At 38.7% G+C, this 18,368-nt stretch overlaps 1 protein-coding gene across 2 annotated transcripts in view; it reads right to left on the reverse strand.

Annotated features, from left to right (window-relative positions):
• ZBBX (zinc finger B-box domain containing) overlaps positions 1 to 4,398 on the reverse strand; it is a gene marked incomplete at both ends in the record, with an annotated part of 113,051 nt that extends 108,653 nt beyond the window's left edge. For both annotated transcript variants that reach the window (XM_080818224.1, XM_080818223.1), the window contains one exon: positions 4,331 to 4,398. In XM_080818224.1, the coding sequence (XP_080674350.1) occupies positions 4,331 to 4,398 (68 nt within the window). The remainder of the gene's footprint in view (positions 1 to 4,330) is intronic.
• Positions 4,399 to 18,368: the final 13,970 nt, after the last annotated feature.

An 18,368-nucleotide genomic window follows, 5' to 3' on the forward strand; every position in this document is an offset into this window, starting at 1 on the left:
TCATCTTTTGCCCTTAATTAAAATTATGAACAGTAAGTGATAAGATATTCTAACTACTTCCTTTGCATTCTGTGAAATATGGTTTCTCAAGTTAGCAATAACTTCCATTAACATTCTCCTTGATGTATACATCTCTTCAAATCTCAAATTTTTGTTTTTCCTATTACAGTGTTAGACGCTTCAAATCATAATTCACTTTCCATATGAACTTTGCCTTCACATATGCACAAATATCTATGCTATACAAACAGAATGCAAAAGAAAAAAAATATGTTCTAATTTTCATACTGTCTTTCCTCTAAAGAATTCAAATAGTTTGAGGCATATGTTTTAAAGTAACCATTTTTTTTCTCCATTGAATACACATTTTTTGCTGACCTGATCATCTTCGAAACCTTCAATAAATTTCTATCTCTATTGTATTGTAAAAGTACAATACAAAGAAAAAAAAGAGTAGAGCCTGTTTGGGGCCTATTAGGAAGAAGACATCTATTGATGGTCTCGGTATAGGAGCCATCAAAAAGACTGAATGGGAACTGGGCCAACACCACCTATTGTTTCCTCTGAAGGAAGACAATAAGAAAAGGACTTTTTTGAAGAAAGAGAGGAGCCATCTTACAGATTCCTGTGCAAGAGATTTTGATAATAATATCTGAAGCTCATCAAACTTTTGACACAAGCCATTTTCTTCATTTTACAGTTCTCATCTCTTGTCAGTATTAGTCACTGACTCTGTCTTCCATAGGTCTATGCCAACCTAGTTCTCCAGCTTTTATTATCTATCATGAGTTTAAATCTCTTTCTTTATTACTACATTAGTGTTTGTCCATATTCAGGTAGTGTGCATACCCAAGGATTTAATGGCAAAGAGTTGAAAAATAAGAATAATGGAGATCAGAAAAGGAAACTAATTTATAGAAGCAGTCACCAAGGAGCAAGGGGGCCAAAGATCCATGCCCAAGTATACACTATCCAGGGAAATAAACAGAAAGTGAAAGGAAGCAAAGGCTGCCAGAGGGTTCAGAGAAGCTGTCAAAGATGCTGAGGGGGAGGCACAATTTTCATTATATCTGCTCCACAAGGAGTGTTTTAGCACCCAGAACAAACAGGCACAGGATATGTGACAGTACATGAAAGGGGATGAGACCCAGTAGAGCTTCCAGCACACGCAGGAACACAGACGTGCCTGAAGGTAACTGAAATACTGTATAATGGTGCTGTCATTGGAGATGTACCTGCAGGTACCTGAACACACAGAAAGGGCACAGGGCACATACCCAGCCGATGAGCCTACAAGAGCAGTTCCAGGAGAAAGAGAAATATGAGCTGAGCCCTAAGGGATGAAAGGACCTAACCAGTCAAAGAGAAATGATGAGAGCAATGTTCCAGGAAGAAAGAAAAATGTGAGCACAAGTGGATACAGGTGATGTGTGGGTCAAAAAGCAAGAGGTTCCACGTAATCAGGCATTATGTGCAGGATGGGAAAAGTAGCAAGAAATGGAACTGCTGAGGTGGAGAATGGCGAGATCATAAAGAGCCATGTAGACCATGACAAGGATTTGTATTCTACGAGCAATGAGACTCACCAAAGGATTTTAAAAGAATTGATCAGACTTGCATTTTATTTAGAAAGATCGCTCTGATTGCAGAATGGGAAATTAGAGGGTGCAAGGCTCAAAGGCAAGGCAAGGTAGCCAGTTGGGAGACTATTTTGGTAATCCTAATAATAGAGAGATGACGCTGGTCTGACTGGATAGAGACAGTGGAGAGAAAAATGGGAGCACTTGAGAAATATGAGGAAATAAAATTAACTGGACTTGGAGACTGACCAGAAGCAGTTGACTCACCAGGGAAGGTACAAAGAAGGAATCTAAGATAATCCTAGGTTTCTTACTCAGGCAACCAGAAGGATAATGATGCTTAGATCACTTTGGGATGGGATGGGGACACAGTTCAGGACTGATACCTGAGCTGGTCTCCCTGCCCAAAGTCTCAATGGCCCAGAACACTTTTCACATGGCTTCCAGAGAAAGAGTTCAAGAACACAAATGTGATTGTGTTACTCACTTACTTAGAAAACATTTAATGTTTCTGAAGACCCCACTGTGGTAGAGGAAAGGGATGAGAATGAAAAAAAAAAAAAAAAAAGACTGGCTTACTGACCAAGTGGTCAAGTTGATGGGATGCTATGGTTGTGAAACAAGACAAGGGTTCCTTCCGGAGACAGCCTCAGACTCAGAGCCAGGGGACAGGCAGGACTACTGAGGAAAACTACGGTTGATCCTGCAAAGACCAGGTCAACCCACCAAATCCAAGAGCCAGAAACAACCTGCTGAAATGAGTTAGAGGCTGAGAAAGAGGAAGACAAACGTTGGAGAGCACCAACACATCAAACAGGGTTAAGATAATCATTAAGACAGTATCAAATGAAAACAGGGGGACAAGGGGAAAAAGGGGAACAAATGGAACTCCAGAGCAATTACCATAGAGTGGGTGTTCCTGTCATAGCTTCTGTAGGTTATTGATCACGGATGGATCAGAAAGACCTGCAGGCCATGGAACAGTGATCCCCCCACCTTACCTCCAAAATAAATTCCAAACTCCTTAGTGTGGCACACAAATTAATTTATTATCTGTACAACCCTGCCCTTCTCTGCAGCTTTGCTCTATAAGTCTCTGTTCCATACATCACTGGATGTGTCTTAAAGTTTCCAGACTATGTGGTCTTTGTGCCTTTGCCCAAGTTTCTCCCAGTAACTACCCAACTAGCTGCATCATTCAGAGGAAACTTGGAGACCTCCTCCCCACTAATCCAGTAGTTTAGATCATGTTCTCACAGCCCTCTGTGCTTTCTCATCACACTACACTGCACACTATCTCATAAATGTGATTTTATCCATTCACATCCTCTACAAGCTACCTGAGGGTGAAGGTTTTGTCTTCTTACTTTCATATTCACCATTCTCCAGCACAGTGTATAGAACGTGTGCACTTAATAAATGTTTGGGTAAATGGTTTATAGGTTTATAAACACAGACTGGAAACATATGACCAAAATCAAATTTTGTATGCCCCATTTTCTTTTTACACAAAAAAAGCAAATTTGATAATCGTAGCAATTGGATAGCTCCCCTCCCACCAAAAAAAAAAAGGAAAATCTAATACAGATAATCAAGGGGTTTGAACTGCATGGGTCCACTTTCACACAATTTTTTTTTTACAAATACAGTACAGTACTGTTGTCTTTTCCTTACAATTTTCTTAATAACATTTTCTTTTCACTAGCTTAGTTTATTGAAAAAATACAGTATATAAAACATGCAACATACAAAATATGTGTTATTTGACTGTTTATGTTATCCATAAGGTTTCCTGTCAACAGTAGGCCATTAGTAGTTAAGTTCTGGGGATACCAAAAGTTATACATGGATTTTTTAATGTGCTTTAGTGATTTAGGGTCAGTGCCCCTAAACCACATGTTGTTCAAGGGTCAACTGTGGGGAGAATCCCATATATTTGTGTAACATTTTCCAGTTTACCCATGTTCTTACACACAGTATCTCAAAAGTGAAGGAAGAATTAGGAAGGCTCTGAAGACACTGAATAACCACAGGACTATTGATCTCATCCATGGAACTCAAAACTAAAATTAAAAGTCTACAGTCTGTCCTGAATCCAAACCAGCTGGCCCTTATTGATACTTGAAAGGAAGGCCTTGGCAATTTCCTGTGACTCTAGATGACCTCAAAGGGAAACAGTGTATTGACATTTCCAGTATTCCTGCCATGTTATGAAGTTCCCAGGATACCCAGAATGGCTTGGTTTTAGTTGAATGCATCCACAAGGCAATCCAGGACAGAAAGTGCCTCTCCTAAGAAAGGTGAATTTAATATACTGTCTCTTAGTAGGCAAAGTGCTGGGATAGTTAGTACCTTCTCTGTTTAAGATCTCTTGGCCCAATAGTGTCCCTAAATTTCAGTGTCTTTCAGTTTCTTCAGGGTGATTCCTTTTAATGCTGAACAAGGGTCACAAACTATTTATAACTTTGCTAGATGGCTTTAATAGTCAACAAACCCAGATTTTACTTAAAACTTTTCACTTCAGTTTTGTGGCATAAAGAATTTTAGTCCTTATTTTTAAAACTATTATTTTAAAAACTATATATGTCAAACCTACTCTCTTATAGATAAAAATACACCAAGGTAAAGAAAATGGAGATAATAACTCACAAATTTAAGTCTAAACTGCCTCATATAAAAAGAATACTTAAAATTACAACATATAGAAATGTTAGCAATTATTTCTATTTAAGTAATAAATACACACTTACTTGTATTTCAGCTTTACTGAATTTCCAGGTTTTCCCCATGGAAGAACTACAAAATCTTTGGTGTTCATGATCGCTGTCTTTTTTTTTTTTTCACTGTCTTAATAGTAAATAAAAATCATTGTGATTTGCAAAAACTTCTGGAAAAGTAACAGATAAAAGAATTATGACAGAGTAAGCCGATCAATTGCAAATTCAAAACTACATATAGTTCAGGCAAGTTTTAAAAACAGAGATCATTATGAAGGAAAAAGCTGAATTAAAGGTTAGACAATAAATATATATATGCTAAATATAAATTTTATAAGTATTTATATATTAAGAGTTATAAATATACATATCTAATGGAACTAAAATTTTATCAATAATTATATAGCAAAAGACTATGGAAATAGTCTATTGAAAGTGAAGAATGCACTCATTAAGACAGAGAACATTCTCTGGCACTTTCTATAGTAAAGAGTATAAAAATATATATCAGGTTTTGCTCCCATCCAAATATCCATGGCTAAATATAGGGAAAAGAAAAGAACTTTTGAGATACAATCCAAACTCAAAACTTTTTTTTGTACATATATGGTAATGTAAAATGAGAATTAAGGTATGTAATAACTACCCAAAGGCATTCTAATATCCTCATTCATCAAAGAAAATTTTAATGATGCTCTTTGCCCAAGACCAAAAATTAGCATATTTAGAAAGAATTTTTTAACAAGAAATGAAACAAAAAAGATTTTCTGCCCAACTCCAAGTTAACCAGAAAATTAAATTATTCAGAACACCCTATTTCCTGAATATCCCAATTATTCATGTTTCTATAATAATTTATTCTGTAATGCTGAATTACTGAATCACATGCACAACTATTAGATTTTTATACCAATAAAAATTTCCAAATTCTGAACATTCTTGAAGAAATATGAGGCATTACCGTAGAGTCCAGACTCTTAAATGGCCAAACCATTTGATATTGTTAGTTTATATATGTGTTACTACGTATTCACAACTTCCACTAATATTTACTAAGTCTCTGCTATATGCAAAGCACTGTGCTGAGAGGCATGAAGGAATCAAGGCCCAGGGAGATTCGTTTTCTGGCTCAAATGGCAAAGAGTCAAAAAGGGCGTATAAAAACTATATATAAAAGCCATAAAACAGGGTAAAAATTATAAAGGCCACAAAACAAGATGTAATAATGTAATAAGTGAGAGAAAGGAGAAAATTCAAGCTGGCTAGCATTTAAAGTGGAGTTCTGAGGAGAAGGGGGGCTTATATAAGAAGATATAGAGGGCACCGGGGTGGCTCAGTTGGTTGTGTCTGACTCTTGATTTCAGTTGTCATGATCTCAGGTTGTGAGAAGGAGCCCTGGGATGGGCTCCATGCTGGGCATCGAGCCTGCTTAAGATTCTCTCTCTCATCCTCTGCCCCTCTCCCTTTCCCCCTCACTAAAAAAAAGAAGAAGAAGAAGAAGATATGGATGGGATGAACACTCCACACTATAAGAAAGAACAGCTTTTGAATGGGGACTAATGACTGGTTCCATTTGGTTGATGTGGGGGTTACATGGAGGGGGGAAAGTAGGCATACACTTGGAAATAAGGCTGAGGCCCAATAACAAGTGGCTTTAAATGCAAAGTTAAGGCATTTGGAATTTATTCTCTAGATAATGAGAGTCGCCAGAAGTTTTAGATAAAAGAACAGAAAATAAATCTAGAAGCTTTGCTCAAAAACTTGAAGAGGGAGGGCATCAGAACAGGAGCAACCAAATGGAAGGCTATTGTAAGATCAAAGTCTACATAATTGAATAAGTAGTTCTTCAGTTTTGTTCCTTTGGGACACTCTCTCATAATTTCTTTTTTTTTTAAGATTTTATTTATTTATTTGACAGACAGAGATCACAAGTAGGCAGAGAGGCAGGCAGAGAGAGAGAGAGAGGAGGAAGCAGGCTCCCCGCGGAGCAGAGAGCACGATGCGGGACTCGATCCCAGGACTCTGGGATCATGACCTGAGCCGAAGGCAGAGGCTTTAACCCACTGAGCCACCCAGGCGCCCCCACTCTCTCCTAATTTCAATGATGCAACTACTGATCAAAACATTTTTAGAATGCCTCTTCTGATGGGTGCCCGGGTGGCTTAGTTGGTTAAGCCTCTGCCTTCAGTTCAGGTCATGATCCTAGAGTCCTAGAATGGAGCCCCCTGTTGGACTCACTGCTCAGTGGAGAGCCTGCTTCTCCCTCTCTCTCTGCAGTTCCCTCTGCTTGTACTCTCTCTCTCAAATAAATAAATTAATTTTTTTTTAAAAAGACTCTTTTGGGGCGCCTGGGTGGCTCAGTTGGTTAAGCGGCTGCCTTCGGCTCAGGTCATGATCCCAGCGTCCTGGGATGGAGTCCCACATCAGGCTCCTTGCTTAGCAGGGAGCCTGCTTCTCCCTCTTAAAAAAAAAAATAAAAAAATAAAAAATAAAAAATAAAAAAAGACTCTTTTGAAACTATCTGAAGAGTCCATCATATACTCAAAAAACACACAAATCTACCTTGTTATGCCTCATTTAAAACTGAAAATGATATTGTTCAGCAAGAGTGACTGGTTGTTTTTTTTGTTTTGTTGTTTTGTTTTTAAAGATTTTATTTATTTATTTGTCAGAGAGAGAGAGAGAGAGAGCGAGCACAGGCAGACAGAGTGGCAGGCAGAGGCAGAGGGAGAAGCAGGCTCCCCGCCGAGCAAGGAGCCGCATGTGGGACTCAATCCCAGGACGCTAGGATCATGACCTGAGCAGAAGGCAGCCGCCTAACCAACTGAGCCACCCAGGCGTCCCAAGAGTGACTGTTTTTTTTTCACTCAAATCTAGTTTCAAGTTACTCTACCTCCAAAAAAAAAAAAAAACAAAAAACCATAAAACCAAAAAAAAAATAAATAAAACTAGTCTGAAAGCGTAGATTTTTACTACCTTGGAGAAAATTCTGAAGGAATTCATTCTCTGGAGATAATTCCACAATGGAATTATACAAAATAATTTCATATTGTAAGCAGTGTAGTGGATGCATTGTAGAATTAAGTGTATTTATGCATTCAAAAACAAACATTTAGCTACTCCTTTGTGACTCTCTTGGGGGTACCGAAGTGACAATGGTAAAAACATGGTGTCTTCCCTCAAAGAACTCAAAATGAAAGGGAAAGCACACAAACCTTGAAAGAAAACAAAAACAAACAAACAAACAAACAAACAAAAAAAAAACAAAACCAAAACCAAAACAAAACTCCAGGAATAATCCTACTCAAAGAGTCTATATCTCTTTTTTATTATAATCTAGAAATCCAACAGCTGGGCCCTAGTCTACTGGGGCTAAATTTTTCATGAAAAGTTCCATATTGTTATCATTACCAAAAAAAATTAAGTTGAAAGCTATACATGGATTTTTCACTGTGTGGGGAGTTGCTGTACCTAATCCCCTACACTGTTCAAGGGTCAATTGCATATGTACATATGCATAAAACCGAACTAATACGTGAGGACTGAAATGAATAAAAAAAAGGTCTGTAAATTTCATTAGGATGAGATGATTCAGATTTATAGCTCTGCTGATAATGTGATTTAACCAATAAATGGTCTTATTTGAGGGCATTTCACTTCACTGAATGCAATTAGTAAGGCTTCTTCTCAGTTAAATGTTTTATCAAGTCACACACATAAGCCAATTTTCTTGTATGAAGAAAAAAGGAAGATTATAATTGTGAGTCATGCTGTTCTGTCTGTTTCCTTTCGTAAAACCAATAGAGAATTAGTCACCTTTCTTGGGACAGCAAGGATATAACAATGTCAGCAGGAAGAAAAGCAAAGCACAAAACTTTGTCTCTTAACGGAATCAGGGAACTACAGATAAATTCCCTATAATGCAAATTTTATAGTTCCTCCTGTCCTTTGGTGACTCCATTTTTTGCTGATGATTAAATAGCAAAAGTTTAATATTTATTTGGAAAATGTTCTCATTACCTGATTTATTAGACTGCATCATTTTTCCAACCCTAACCTTGTTCTTCCCCACACATGTACACATAATATGACCCAATGTTGTCCATGATGGTTTGATTCTCCTTCTACATAAGTTCCTGTTCTGGGAATGCAACCCAGTCATCAAGACTGGCTACCACAGAATGGAAACAAGGAAATTATGATGATTTATAATCCTAGAAACTCAGAGCATTCATCAAGAGTTGCCCTAGTCTCCTAGAATTTGCCATGACATCATTGGCAGAACAGGAGGTTTGGGAAACCACTGTTTTCAAGATGGGACAATTTTTTTATGAAACAAGATGGGATCAGGAGGGAGATATACGATAAGAGACTATTAATCTCAGGAAACAAAGTGAGGGTTACTGGGGCAGGGGGAAGGATAGGGTGCCTAGCTTATGGACATTGGGGAAGGTAAGTGCTATGGTGAGTGCTGTGAATTGTGTAAAACTGATGATTCACAGATGTGTACCCCTGACGCAAATAATACGTTAATGTTAATTTAAAAATAAAAGATGTATTTATTTGAGAGAGAGAGAGAGAAAGAGAGCACAAGTCTGGTGAGGGATAGAGGGAAAATCAGACTTCCCGCTGAGCAGGGAGCCCAATGTGGGGCTCGATCCCAGGACCCCAGGATCATGACCTGAGCCAAAGGCAGATATGTAATGGACTGAGCCACCCAGGTACCCAATAAGGGAAAATTTTTATAACTGAAAACTTATCTAAGATGAGTTGGTTATTCTGAAGACCCAGATCATCTTAGACCTAAAAAGTTAAAAGCCAACAAATAAGAATTTTTCCTTATTTTAACACATATTTTAAGGTCCAAAAGCAAGCTCTTTTGGATGGATTAACATGTTTACCATAGTACTTAGAAATCAGAGACTCAAGAAAGAAATATCAAATAAAAATGAATTTTTTAAAAAATAGTTTAAACTCTTTAAAGAATTATATTTTTAGTATTTTCACTACCTGATATTATCTATATTCTAAATGTATATATTTATTTTAAAATATTTTTAAAAATCTGGAAAAGACTGATAATACATGATTCTTAGCATATCTTGGGCTTGAATGGCCTACTAAATAGACATATGCCATTTTCTCCTAGTGCAGGCCGTGAAAGTAAATCAGGTATTGACTTCTCAGCTGTGCTTAATCTTTCAACCAACCAACATATCTGATAAATACTGTCTCAGGGTACTAAGTAGTACCCACGTCACCCAGTTTTTACCTTGTATGTGCAGGTTCCCCTGAGAACAATTAAGAAAGTTTTCTTTCAGATACCAAGGGGTGAGGTATCTTTTTAAAATATTTGCCAACTAATCTTTAAAAAATAATAATAAACAAATAAAATATTTGCCAACTAAAAATGACAAGTAATATTAAAAGATACCAGCTTTAAGTTCTGAAGACTGTGTCAGAGTGGTCTCTGAGCCTCAGTTCATCAGTATTAAATAAGGAGAATTAATTCCACCCCCCCACAGCCTCCCACCCCCACCTAATTTCCAGGATATCAAACAAAGGACTCAAATCGGCGGCCTGTAAATCCTCCTTAAGGACCTCCAGAGAGTTCCGGGTTCAGGGAAGGAGCAGCCTTAGAAGTTACTTTGAGAGGGGAATGAGGGAGCATCAAGGCTTTTCTTAAACCACAGCTTCTCTGATTCCATCTATTTTGCATAATGAGCCTCTGGGTCAGATTTACTATAAAGAAACTCCTCTATAGCTTAAAAAAAAATGTTTTAAAGGCACAACAGTAAATCAATATACAATCATTATTAATTCTGTATCAGCTGAAAACTTCATGATTACAAATAGCAATGAAAGCATTAAGTTTATAAATCACATCTTTCAGAAACCCAATCCTTTTATATTTATCCATCCCATCCATTCTCATAAAATCCACTATTAGCCTAAGTGATCACTTATGACTATCTTAGGAATGGGAAAATTAAGGCATCCGTCCAAGATTAGTGACAAAGCCAGAAATTACAATTTTATTCCCAGTCCTGTTAGCTCCTCTTAAGTCTCGAAATCTAAATATTGTTCGATGTACTTAAAATGATTAATTCATATCATTCATCTTCTCCCCCCTTTCATACTCTTAACCTGTTATAAAAAAAGAAATTTAGAGGAAGAACTGCTTGGCATCAGATCATTTTCTAAATTTTACAGCAATATATTTAAATACCTTGAAAACCTTTTGGGTATCAAATTGCTCCCATGTAATACAAGGTAACAAATTTTTCTTTCTATATTTTTTCCCCATACCCAGAAGGAAAAAAAATATTTCTCACTGCTCTGTTTGGTACCTTAAGAGCCTCAATTATGCATTCCAATCTTCCTAAGCATTATACTTTATTTTCCACTTCTCTGCTCACCAAGTTTTATTCTATTCAGTGCCCAGTCGGAAGGCCACCTCTACCATGAAGATTTCTTCCATCAAAAGTGAACTTCTCCTGTAAGGACATCATATGTAACACCATCATTTGCTATTCTATGCTGCCCTGTGTTATTTCTTGCTGCTTGGCTTGTACAGGTGTTGTTTCCCTAAGCATCCCAAATATATCATTGATCTTTGAATCCCCAGCAATTAGAAGAGGGCCTACTCATAAGGTACTGCCAGTAATAATATGCTAAGTTTTAAATATTTAGTTTTCTCCTATGGCTTTGAATTTATTGCAAAACCTTATGGGAAAAAAATTAAACAAACACACCCTCTTTCCCACTTCAACAAATCCTTTTGTTCTTTTTTCTATGTATCCTACCAGACTTTGATGAATATTCAGTAAGTACAGAAACACCTCCTCTGTGTCAGGTATCAGATTAAGCACTGAAGAACAAGATGAACCAAACAGGTATAACACCAATCCTCACTGAACTTACACTCTGGTGAAGAAATAGGAAAAAATTAAAAAGCAAATAAAATAATTAGAGGACATATTAAACGTTTTGAAGTAAACAGACAAAAGGCCGAGGCACTTCCAAATACATTTGTAACACAACCGAAAATACTATGGAAAGTCATGACAGGCCTCTAAGTAGCCTATAAAATAAGGTGTTGGAGGGAGGTGGGGTGTTTTTGTTCTTGTTTCTGTTTTCATTTTTTTTTTTAAGATTTTATCTATTTGACACAGAGAGAGATCACAAGTAGGCAAAGAAGCAGGCAGAGAGAAAGGGGGAAGCAGGCTCCCCACTGAGCAGAGAGCCTGATGAGGGGCTGGATTCCAGGACCCTGAGACCATGACCTGAGCTGAAGGCAGAAGCTTAACCCACTGAGCCACCCAGGCGCCCCTGTTTTCATTTTCTATAAGCATACAGTTTGCATAGTTTTAATCTTGTGTAGCTTCAAATTTATATGACTTTTTCCCCCCTTTAGGAGTCTAGCTAACTCTGGATTTAGAAAATAAGGCTATAAAAAAAAATACATAACTATACCTGTATATGAGCACTTCTAATGCTGATTTGGGGATAGAGGAAAAAAACTCCCACAAGCTTCAGATTTCTTAGGAATCTGCCACCCCTCACCATGACCTTTACTTGGGAGGAGCAGACTTCCAGAAAACAGCGGGTGCATGTGGCCCCAGGCAGGAAGCAGGCTCAAAAAGGGGATGTGGTAATGACTTGTCAGAGCACCAAATTTTTCATAAGGCACCAACGACTTCAAAGGATAAAAGACGGTTTGAAAAGGTCAGGTTGTGGGGGGGGGGGGGGGGACAAACCCTTGGTTTCCCTGTTTAGGGTTCACTCTCAGTTCATGACTCCATTAGCATCATGGGCTCAGAAGTTCTTTGTTTACAGAAAAAAAAAAAAAAAAAAAGAGAGAGAGAGAGAGAGAGCTTCAACTCCTGAGGCCGATGCTGCGTCTCGCAGTCCGTGGGCCTGGGACAGTGTCTGGCACATGGCAGAGTCTCCGCAAACACCGACTGGGCGGGGGCCCCAGCTCCACCCTCAACCCAGTCTACTTTCCCGCCGTCCCGCCCTGCTCCCCGCACCACCGCAGACCTGGCGACCACACACACACACACACCCGCCAACTCGGAAGCCCTCCGCCCGGCACCACCGTCTTCTGCAGCCAGCCGACCCACCTGAAGACCCCGCCGCCAGCGTCACGGCCCTCGGCTCTGGCTACCCAGAACTTCCGCCTCGGTCTCCTTGGTTACCGCGTTACCTCAGTACCCATAGCAACCAGAACGCTAGGTCCTGCCGCTGTTGACCAGCAGAGGGCACAAAGGAGTCTGCCGAGAGAGGGAAGAGGGGAGAGAAGCAGAAAAGAGAGGAGAGGGAAGAAAGGAGGGGGAGCAGGGGGAGGGAGAAGGATCTTCTCAAAAAGGGAAGGACTGGGAAACTCAGCAGGCTCTGAAGACTTTCTGCTGCAGGGGTTCCCACCACATTCATAGCAATATTCTAAAAGTTTTATCTGTAATATTTAATTCATCCTCATAATGGCTGAATTTATAGCTAAGAGAATTAAGGCACAGAAAGTTTGAATAATGACTCAAAATTACGAAGCTAGCAAATGGCAAACCCAAGAAGAATTAACCGAAGCAATTAAGAAATCCCACATGTATGTTCTGTTCAATCATTTATCAAAGGTCACAATAGGTAAAATCAACACTAGAATCCAGGGCTTAAGAACCCTCTTTTCTTTATACCAAATATATGACCCATGGTTGTGTGTGAGTCTTTATATATTATATATTATACATTATACATTATATATTATGTGTGTGTGAAAGAGAGAAAGAGAAATAATCAACCCATGCTTCTCAAACTTTTCTGTCCAGTCACCTGTGGTGAATTTATTTTTTACTTCCTAAATACGCTGCAGTGTTGTTGTTGTTTTTTAACTCTTTTTTTATACAATTCATGTAGGATGTGTGGTTGATTCTTCAGTCAGTTGGTCTAAAAATGTCTATCCTTATCCACATTGTTATCTATCTTGTTACTAGACTAATAATCTCAACTATTATGGTTAAGATACTAAACTTTGCACCATTGCTTTCTGCACTAATATGTCTGTCAATACTCATTTAAGAGGGGTGCCTGGGTGGCTCAGTGGGTTAAAGCCTCTGCCTTCGGCCCAGGATCCTGGGATTTAGCCCCACATTGGGCTCTCTGCTCCATGGGAAGCCTGCTTCCTCCTCTCTCTCTGCCTTGTCTCTCTGCCTACTTGTGATCTCTGTCTGTCAAATAAATAAATAACATCTTTTAAAAAAAAAATACTCATTTAAGAACACATTTAATGTTTTCCCCTGGAAGGTTCAGTTATACAAAACTTAACTAGCATAGATAGGAAAAGACAGTGATAGTCTTGTGGCTATGATTCCAGACTTTGAAATGAAGGCAGACCTGAGTCTGAGTCCTGGTCCTGCCACAACTAAGCTATTGTATGATACTGAGTGAGATATAAAAGCCATTTAATTGGTTAAATGAGCTGATAATACACTTAGTCCATACATAGTCTAGCATGGAAACATAAATGAAATGATGCATATTAAGTCTTTAGCACTAAGCCAGGCCCATAGTTGGTGCTTAATAAATGGTTAAAAAAAAAAAAAAGGTGGCGGTGCTGTACAGTGATTGGTATCTAAGTGTTCATGATATAAATTCACCAAGTCCTTCTTTTAAATCTAGTACAACACCAAGTGTTAAATGGACGTGCAATACTATGAGAATTCTCTTATGCAGGACTTTTTCCAGACATGCTCTTCAAATTACCAGGAAAGATATTTTCAGCATGTATCCCTTCATTCATTTATTCAACAAATATTTATTGAAAGTCCACTCTTCTACATCTTGAAAATACTGCGGTGAAGGAGACATAGCCCTTCTTGTTAGCAAACTTATATCCTAATAGGGACAGAAAGACAATAAACAAACATAAATATACATCAGGTGCTTTGAAAAAAATAAAGCAGAATAAAGAAACAGAAAATAATTAAGAGTTCAAATTTAGGTTAGATGGTCAGGAAAGTCCCAGAATGCAGGGAGGGAGGAAGACATGGGCAATTAGGGCCAGGAACATTCCAGACAGAGAGAAGAGTAAACAAACTTCAGTTCAGGCCCAATCAATAGGAGTATTTTGCATAAAATCTCTGATTACTTCTGTACAGCACATTTTTACTTGCAAAGGCATTCTTAAAATGCACTTACTGGTGCAACAGTAAAATTAAACTCATAAAAATAATGTATAAAATATTCTGGCACTTTTCAAAAGCATTAAAAGGACATTATCTTGCTTATACTTAGAGAAATAGCTTAGCTTATGTGCAGTTATGCAAAACAAAGCAGAGCCAAAAAATAGTCCCGATGCCAAGTTGCATAGTAAAATGAAAAATATGAAGAGCTTGTCTTTCAGAACCATGATTAGTGACAAAACGAAATGAAACATGTAAAAACAATGACACCTCTACAGATAGGATTTCCTCTCTGCTGAAGTAGAGTGCATTTAACTGACACCAGCAATTCTGCAAATAGTTTACCATGTCTATATCGGGAGCATGGTATTCCTGAGCGTTTTTGCAAATTCATGCTTCATTTTGCCAGTATGAAGACAAGATTGGAACGCAAGTTTTCTGAACCAGCGTTGTTCAATGTAGAGATAAAAATTGCCCACGCTGAAGAACCAAGAGCACAGACTTACTGAATTCAAGGCTACAAGGTCATGCTTAAAAAGACATTCTCTTTCTCTCACATGTGCACACGTCCGTGCATGTGCGCTCGCACGCACGCGCACACACACACACACACACACTTGCATTAAGCAAGCCCCACTCATTAAATAACCTTCTTTTGTACTTGGTAGGCTGCCACCTACAGGAAAATTGCACAGGTCTCGAGACTCTCTGGTCACTCACAGGTGATAAAAGTTCTTAGATGAGTAATAAAAATGTCCAGTTCCATATAATTGTCAAAACTTTGCATGTGATTTAGTATTGAGATTTTTTCCCCTTCTCAGTGGTTGGGCCTTCTGAATGGAGGGAGGAGACCTAAGGTCAAGGACCTGTTAGGAGAGGCTTGGGTTTCCATTCCTCACCAGCCATGCTTCCTTCAGTCTTATTAATTGCCTACATTAAAATCATGGAAAAGGAGAAGAATTAAAGCAGAAAAGTCCTAACTTGATGGTACTGAGCCTGCTAGGCATTTAGAGCAGCCCATTCGCCGGAGACCACCCCACCCCCCTCCACTGAGGACGTCTACCTACATTCCCCTAGCTGCGGGTGAAGCATTCTAACACCTTTGCTTATTGGGTTGCTAGGCATCAAGTGATTATTCTTACTTCTCTCTATGGTGTCTCAGTGATCCTCCTGGACAGAATTTTAAAAGACCCATTTTCTCCTACATTTTTGCACGTTCTGTGTCTGATCTACAGGCAATCCTCTTGCATACTTTGCCCTGCCACCCTGTGGGTGTGCAAGAGAGCCAGTGTAATCACCTCTCTTCAGATACACCAGGAGCCAGCCAGCTTAACCGCCGCACTTATGACTCCCCAGATGGAAGCAAACAACCAGTCTGCTACATCCCCAGCTGCAGGGACCCCACTGATATATGTCTCACCAGGTTTCAAATGACAGTCAGGGACTGTTTACAGACATTGCCCAGAACTTGGAAATCAGGTAAAGGAAAAATTACACATCCTTTCAATGCCCCCTCTAAGAGCCCACTCAAAGTGCACCTTATTTTTTTAGGAAAATAGACCTCTGTGTGATTATCGTTTACTATTGTATGCATAAGCCTATATAAAGCTACAAGTTATTTGGTAGGTTTTTGCATCTATAATTTTGCATCTAGATATCCAGATAAGTTTATTTAGGTAAAATAATGCAAGGGATTAGAATGTTACTGCCCTGTAATACATCAACCAGTTTGGTATCTAACCTAGAAATCTTATACCAATGTTTTGATCAATGTCTGTGTATAGGTAGCCTCTCAAAATTTTTTGAACCCAGCTTTACCATCCTGGGGTTCCTTTTGTAATGACTTAAATATACTGTGGAACATACACATTCTTTTATTTATAGAACATCATGTTCTGACCTACTGAAATTATATTTTGATATTACCAGGCCTTCCTCTTTTGAAAGGAGATGGGACAAAGCTTACCAAGAGCTTTCCAAAAGTATTCTCTCAACCTACACTCTACTTCTTGGTTCCTCATACCCTTTTTTAGGCAGAAGTTGGTAGTCAGTTCGGGACTGAAAAACAAGCTTTCTACCATCTACAAGTCCTGCAATGTAGCCTTACTTTGAAACAGAACATCTACTTCCTTCTTGTGCTGGCTGACACCGGATACAACATCCTATTACATACGGATGGGATTTTTCAAATTGTCAAGGACAGCTGAGCTTTAGAGGCAACATAAAATTATAAAAAGATTTCACAAAAACCTAAATTAGTGTGATAGAAATATATGGAAGTGGTTCTGAAGGGCTGAACTTAAGAAGGAAAAAGAAGAAACTTGTAGTTCGGAGGTGACATTGTCCTTTTATAATTTTTCTCTGCCTTGTAATTTCTGGCTGTCACCGATGACACAGAATTCTTCGGCAAATAAATTTCCATAACACTAGGCAATTATTACTGATGTTTTGCAAGTGGAGGAAAATCATCAGGGCATATGATAAATTTCTGCTTCGTGCAGTGTGCGGTTCTTTCCTGGTTGAGAAATAAATGTACGGGCTTGTTGGACGGGCACAGCTTCATTTAACCCACACCTACTCAACACCTGCTCCATCCCAGGCACTGCCCTAATGGATACAGAGAAACAAAGGCTGCATCTCTGCCCTTGAGGAACACATTGTCTGTTGAGGGATGTGAGAGTTTACAGAAAATGTAATGCAGCAAGCACTGTATTCACAAAATACGGGAACAGGACATGTTTGTGGCATGGCCAGAATTTCTGGGTCGTTCAAACACAATATAGACGGCACAGAGATATGGATAAAAAAGAAGTGTTGTAAAAAAAAAAAAAGCCACATTTAAAAGGATCTCAGATAAGATACTACCTCAATCACAATGGAAACCCCAAAATTGGCTTTAAGACAGAAAATAATCATCTCAGTAGGTTATAGCAGCACCTTTCAAAGGTAACTCTGGTGGCAATGTGAGGATAGAGCAAAATTAGAAGATGAAGACAAAGGGACAATTTTGAAATACAGTTATATTAGTCAACGATAGAAATGGTGACTCTGGAATAAATCGGTGCAGAGGTCACAGGTCAAGTTCAAGAGGAGTTCTTGAACTTCAACACCTGGAGACTGAAGACAGGTGCTTGTCAAGGAATAAGGAACAGTTCACAGAGAGTGGGGACCAAGGAGGTGATAGAGAAAGTAGTTCAGTTTTGAAAGTTTTACTTCTGAGATAGCAATAAGAAGTAATTTTTTAAAACCATAAGTATAGGTCTACTTATTAGGAAGGTGATGGGGGTTGATATATATTAGGGTATCATCAGCGTGTAGAGAGTAATCAAAGATAAAGGAAGAGTTTACATACAAGTCATGTAAACAGGTCCAGAATAAGTGAAGCTAGAAATCGTGATGAGGGTCTTAGAAAGATACTTTATTTGAACAGAACATTGTTTTCTTTCATTTTTTTACCATGCCTTCTAATGTAATATGAGGTTAATATTCCTTGGTTCCATCTAGGGGTTGATAAACAACCATGGTGGACACCAACAATCTGCTACTCCCCCCCCCCCATTTGCCTGAGAGCAATCTGCGAGCCTTGGCAGCCATGTTTTCCCACACAACCTAACCCACTCTTATAATGGTTTATTGGCACAGGAGTCCAAACTAGACCAGATTCTCTCTTGCAAGAGTGTGGAATTGAGTCTGAGAGAGAGAGTCTTAGGGTTGCAATATTTTGTCATTTGAGCCATAGGAAGAAAAAAAAGGAAGAAAAGACAAAAGGGGCGGGGGAAGACAGGAAAGGAGGAGATTATCTGGAGGTTTTCCTTTTCCTGAACACTAGCTACAGTCTAACCCCAGGGTTTCAAGATACACCCATGTATCCTTAAAACAAATTCTCCTTTGTA

This window comes from Martes martes (assembly GCF_963455335.1).
Source record: "Martes martes genome assembly, chromosome: 1".
NCBI classification, from domain to species: Eukaryota; Metazoa; Chordata; class Mammalia; order Carnivora; family Mustelidae; genus Martes; species Martes martes.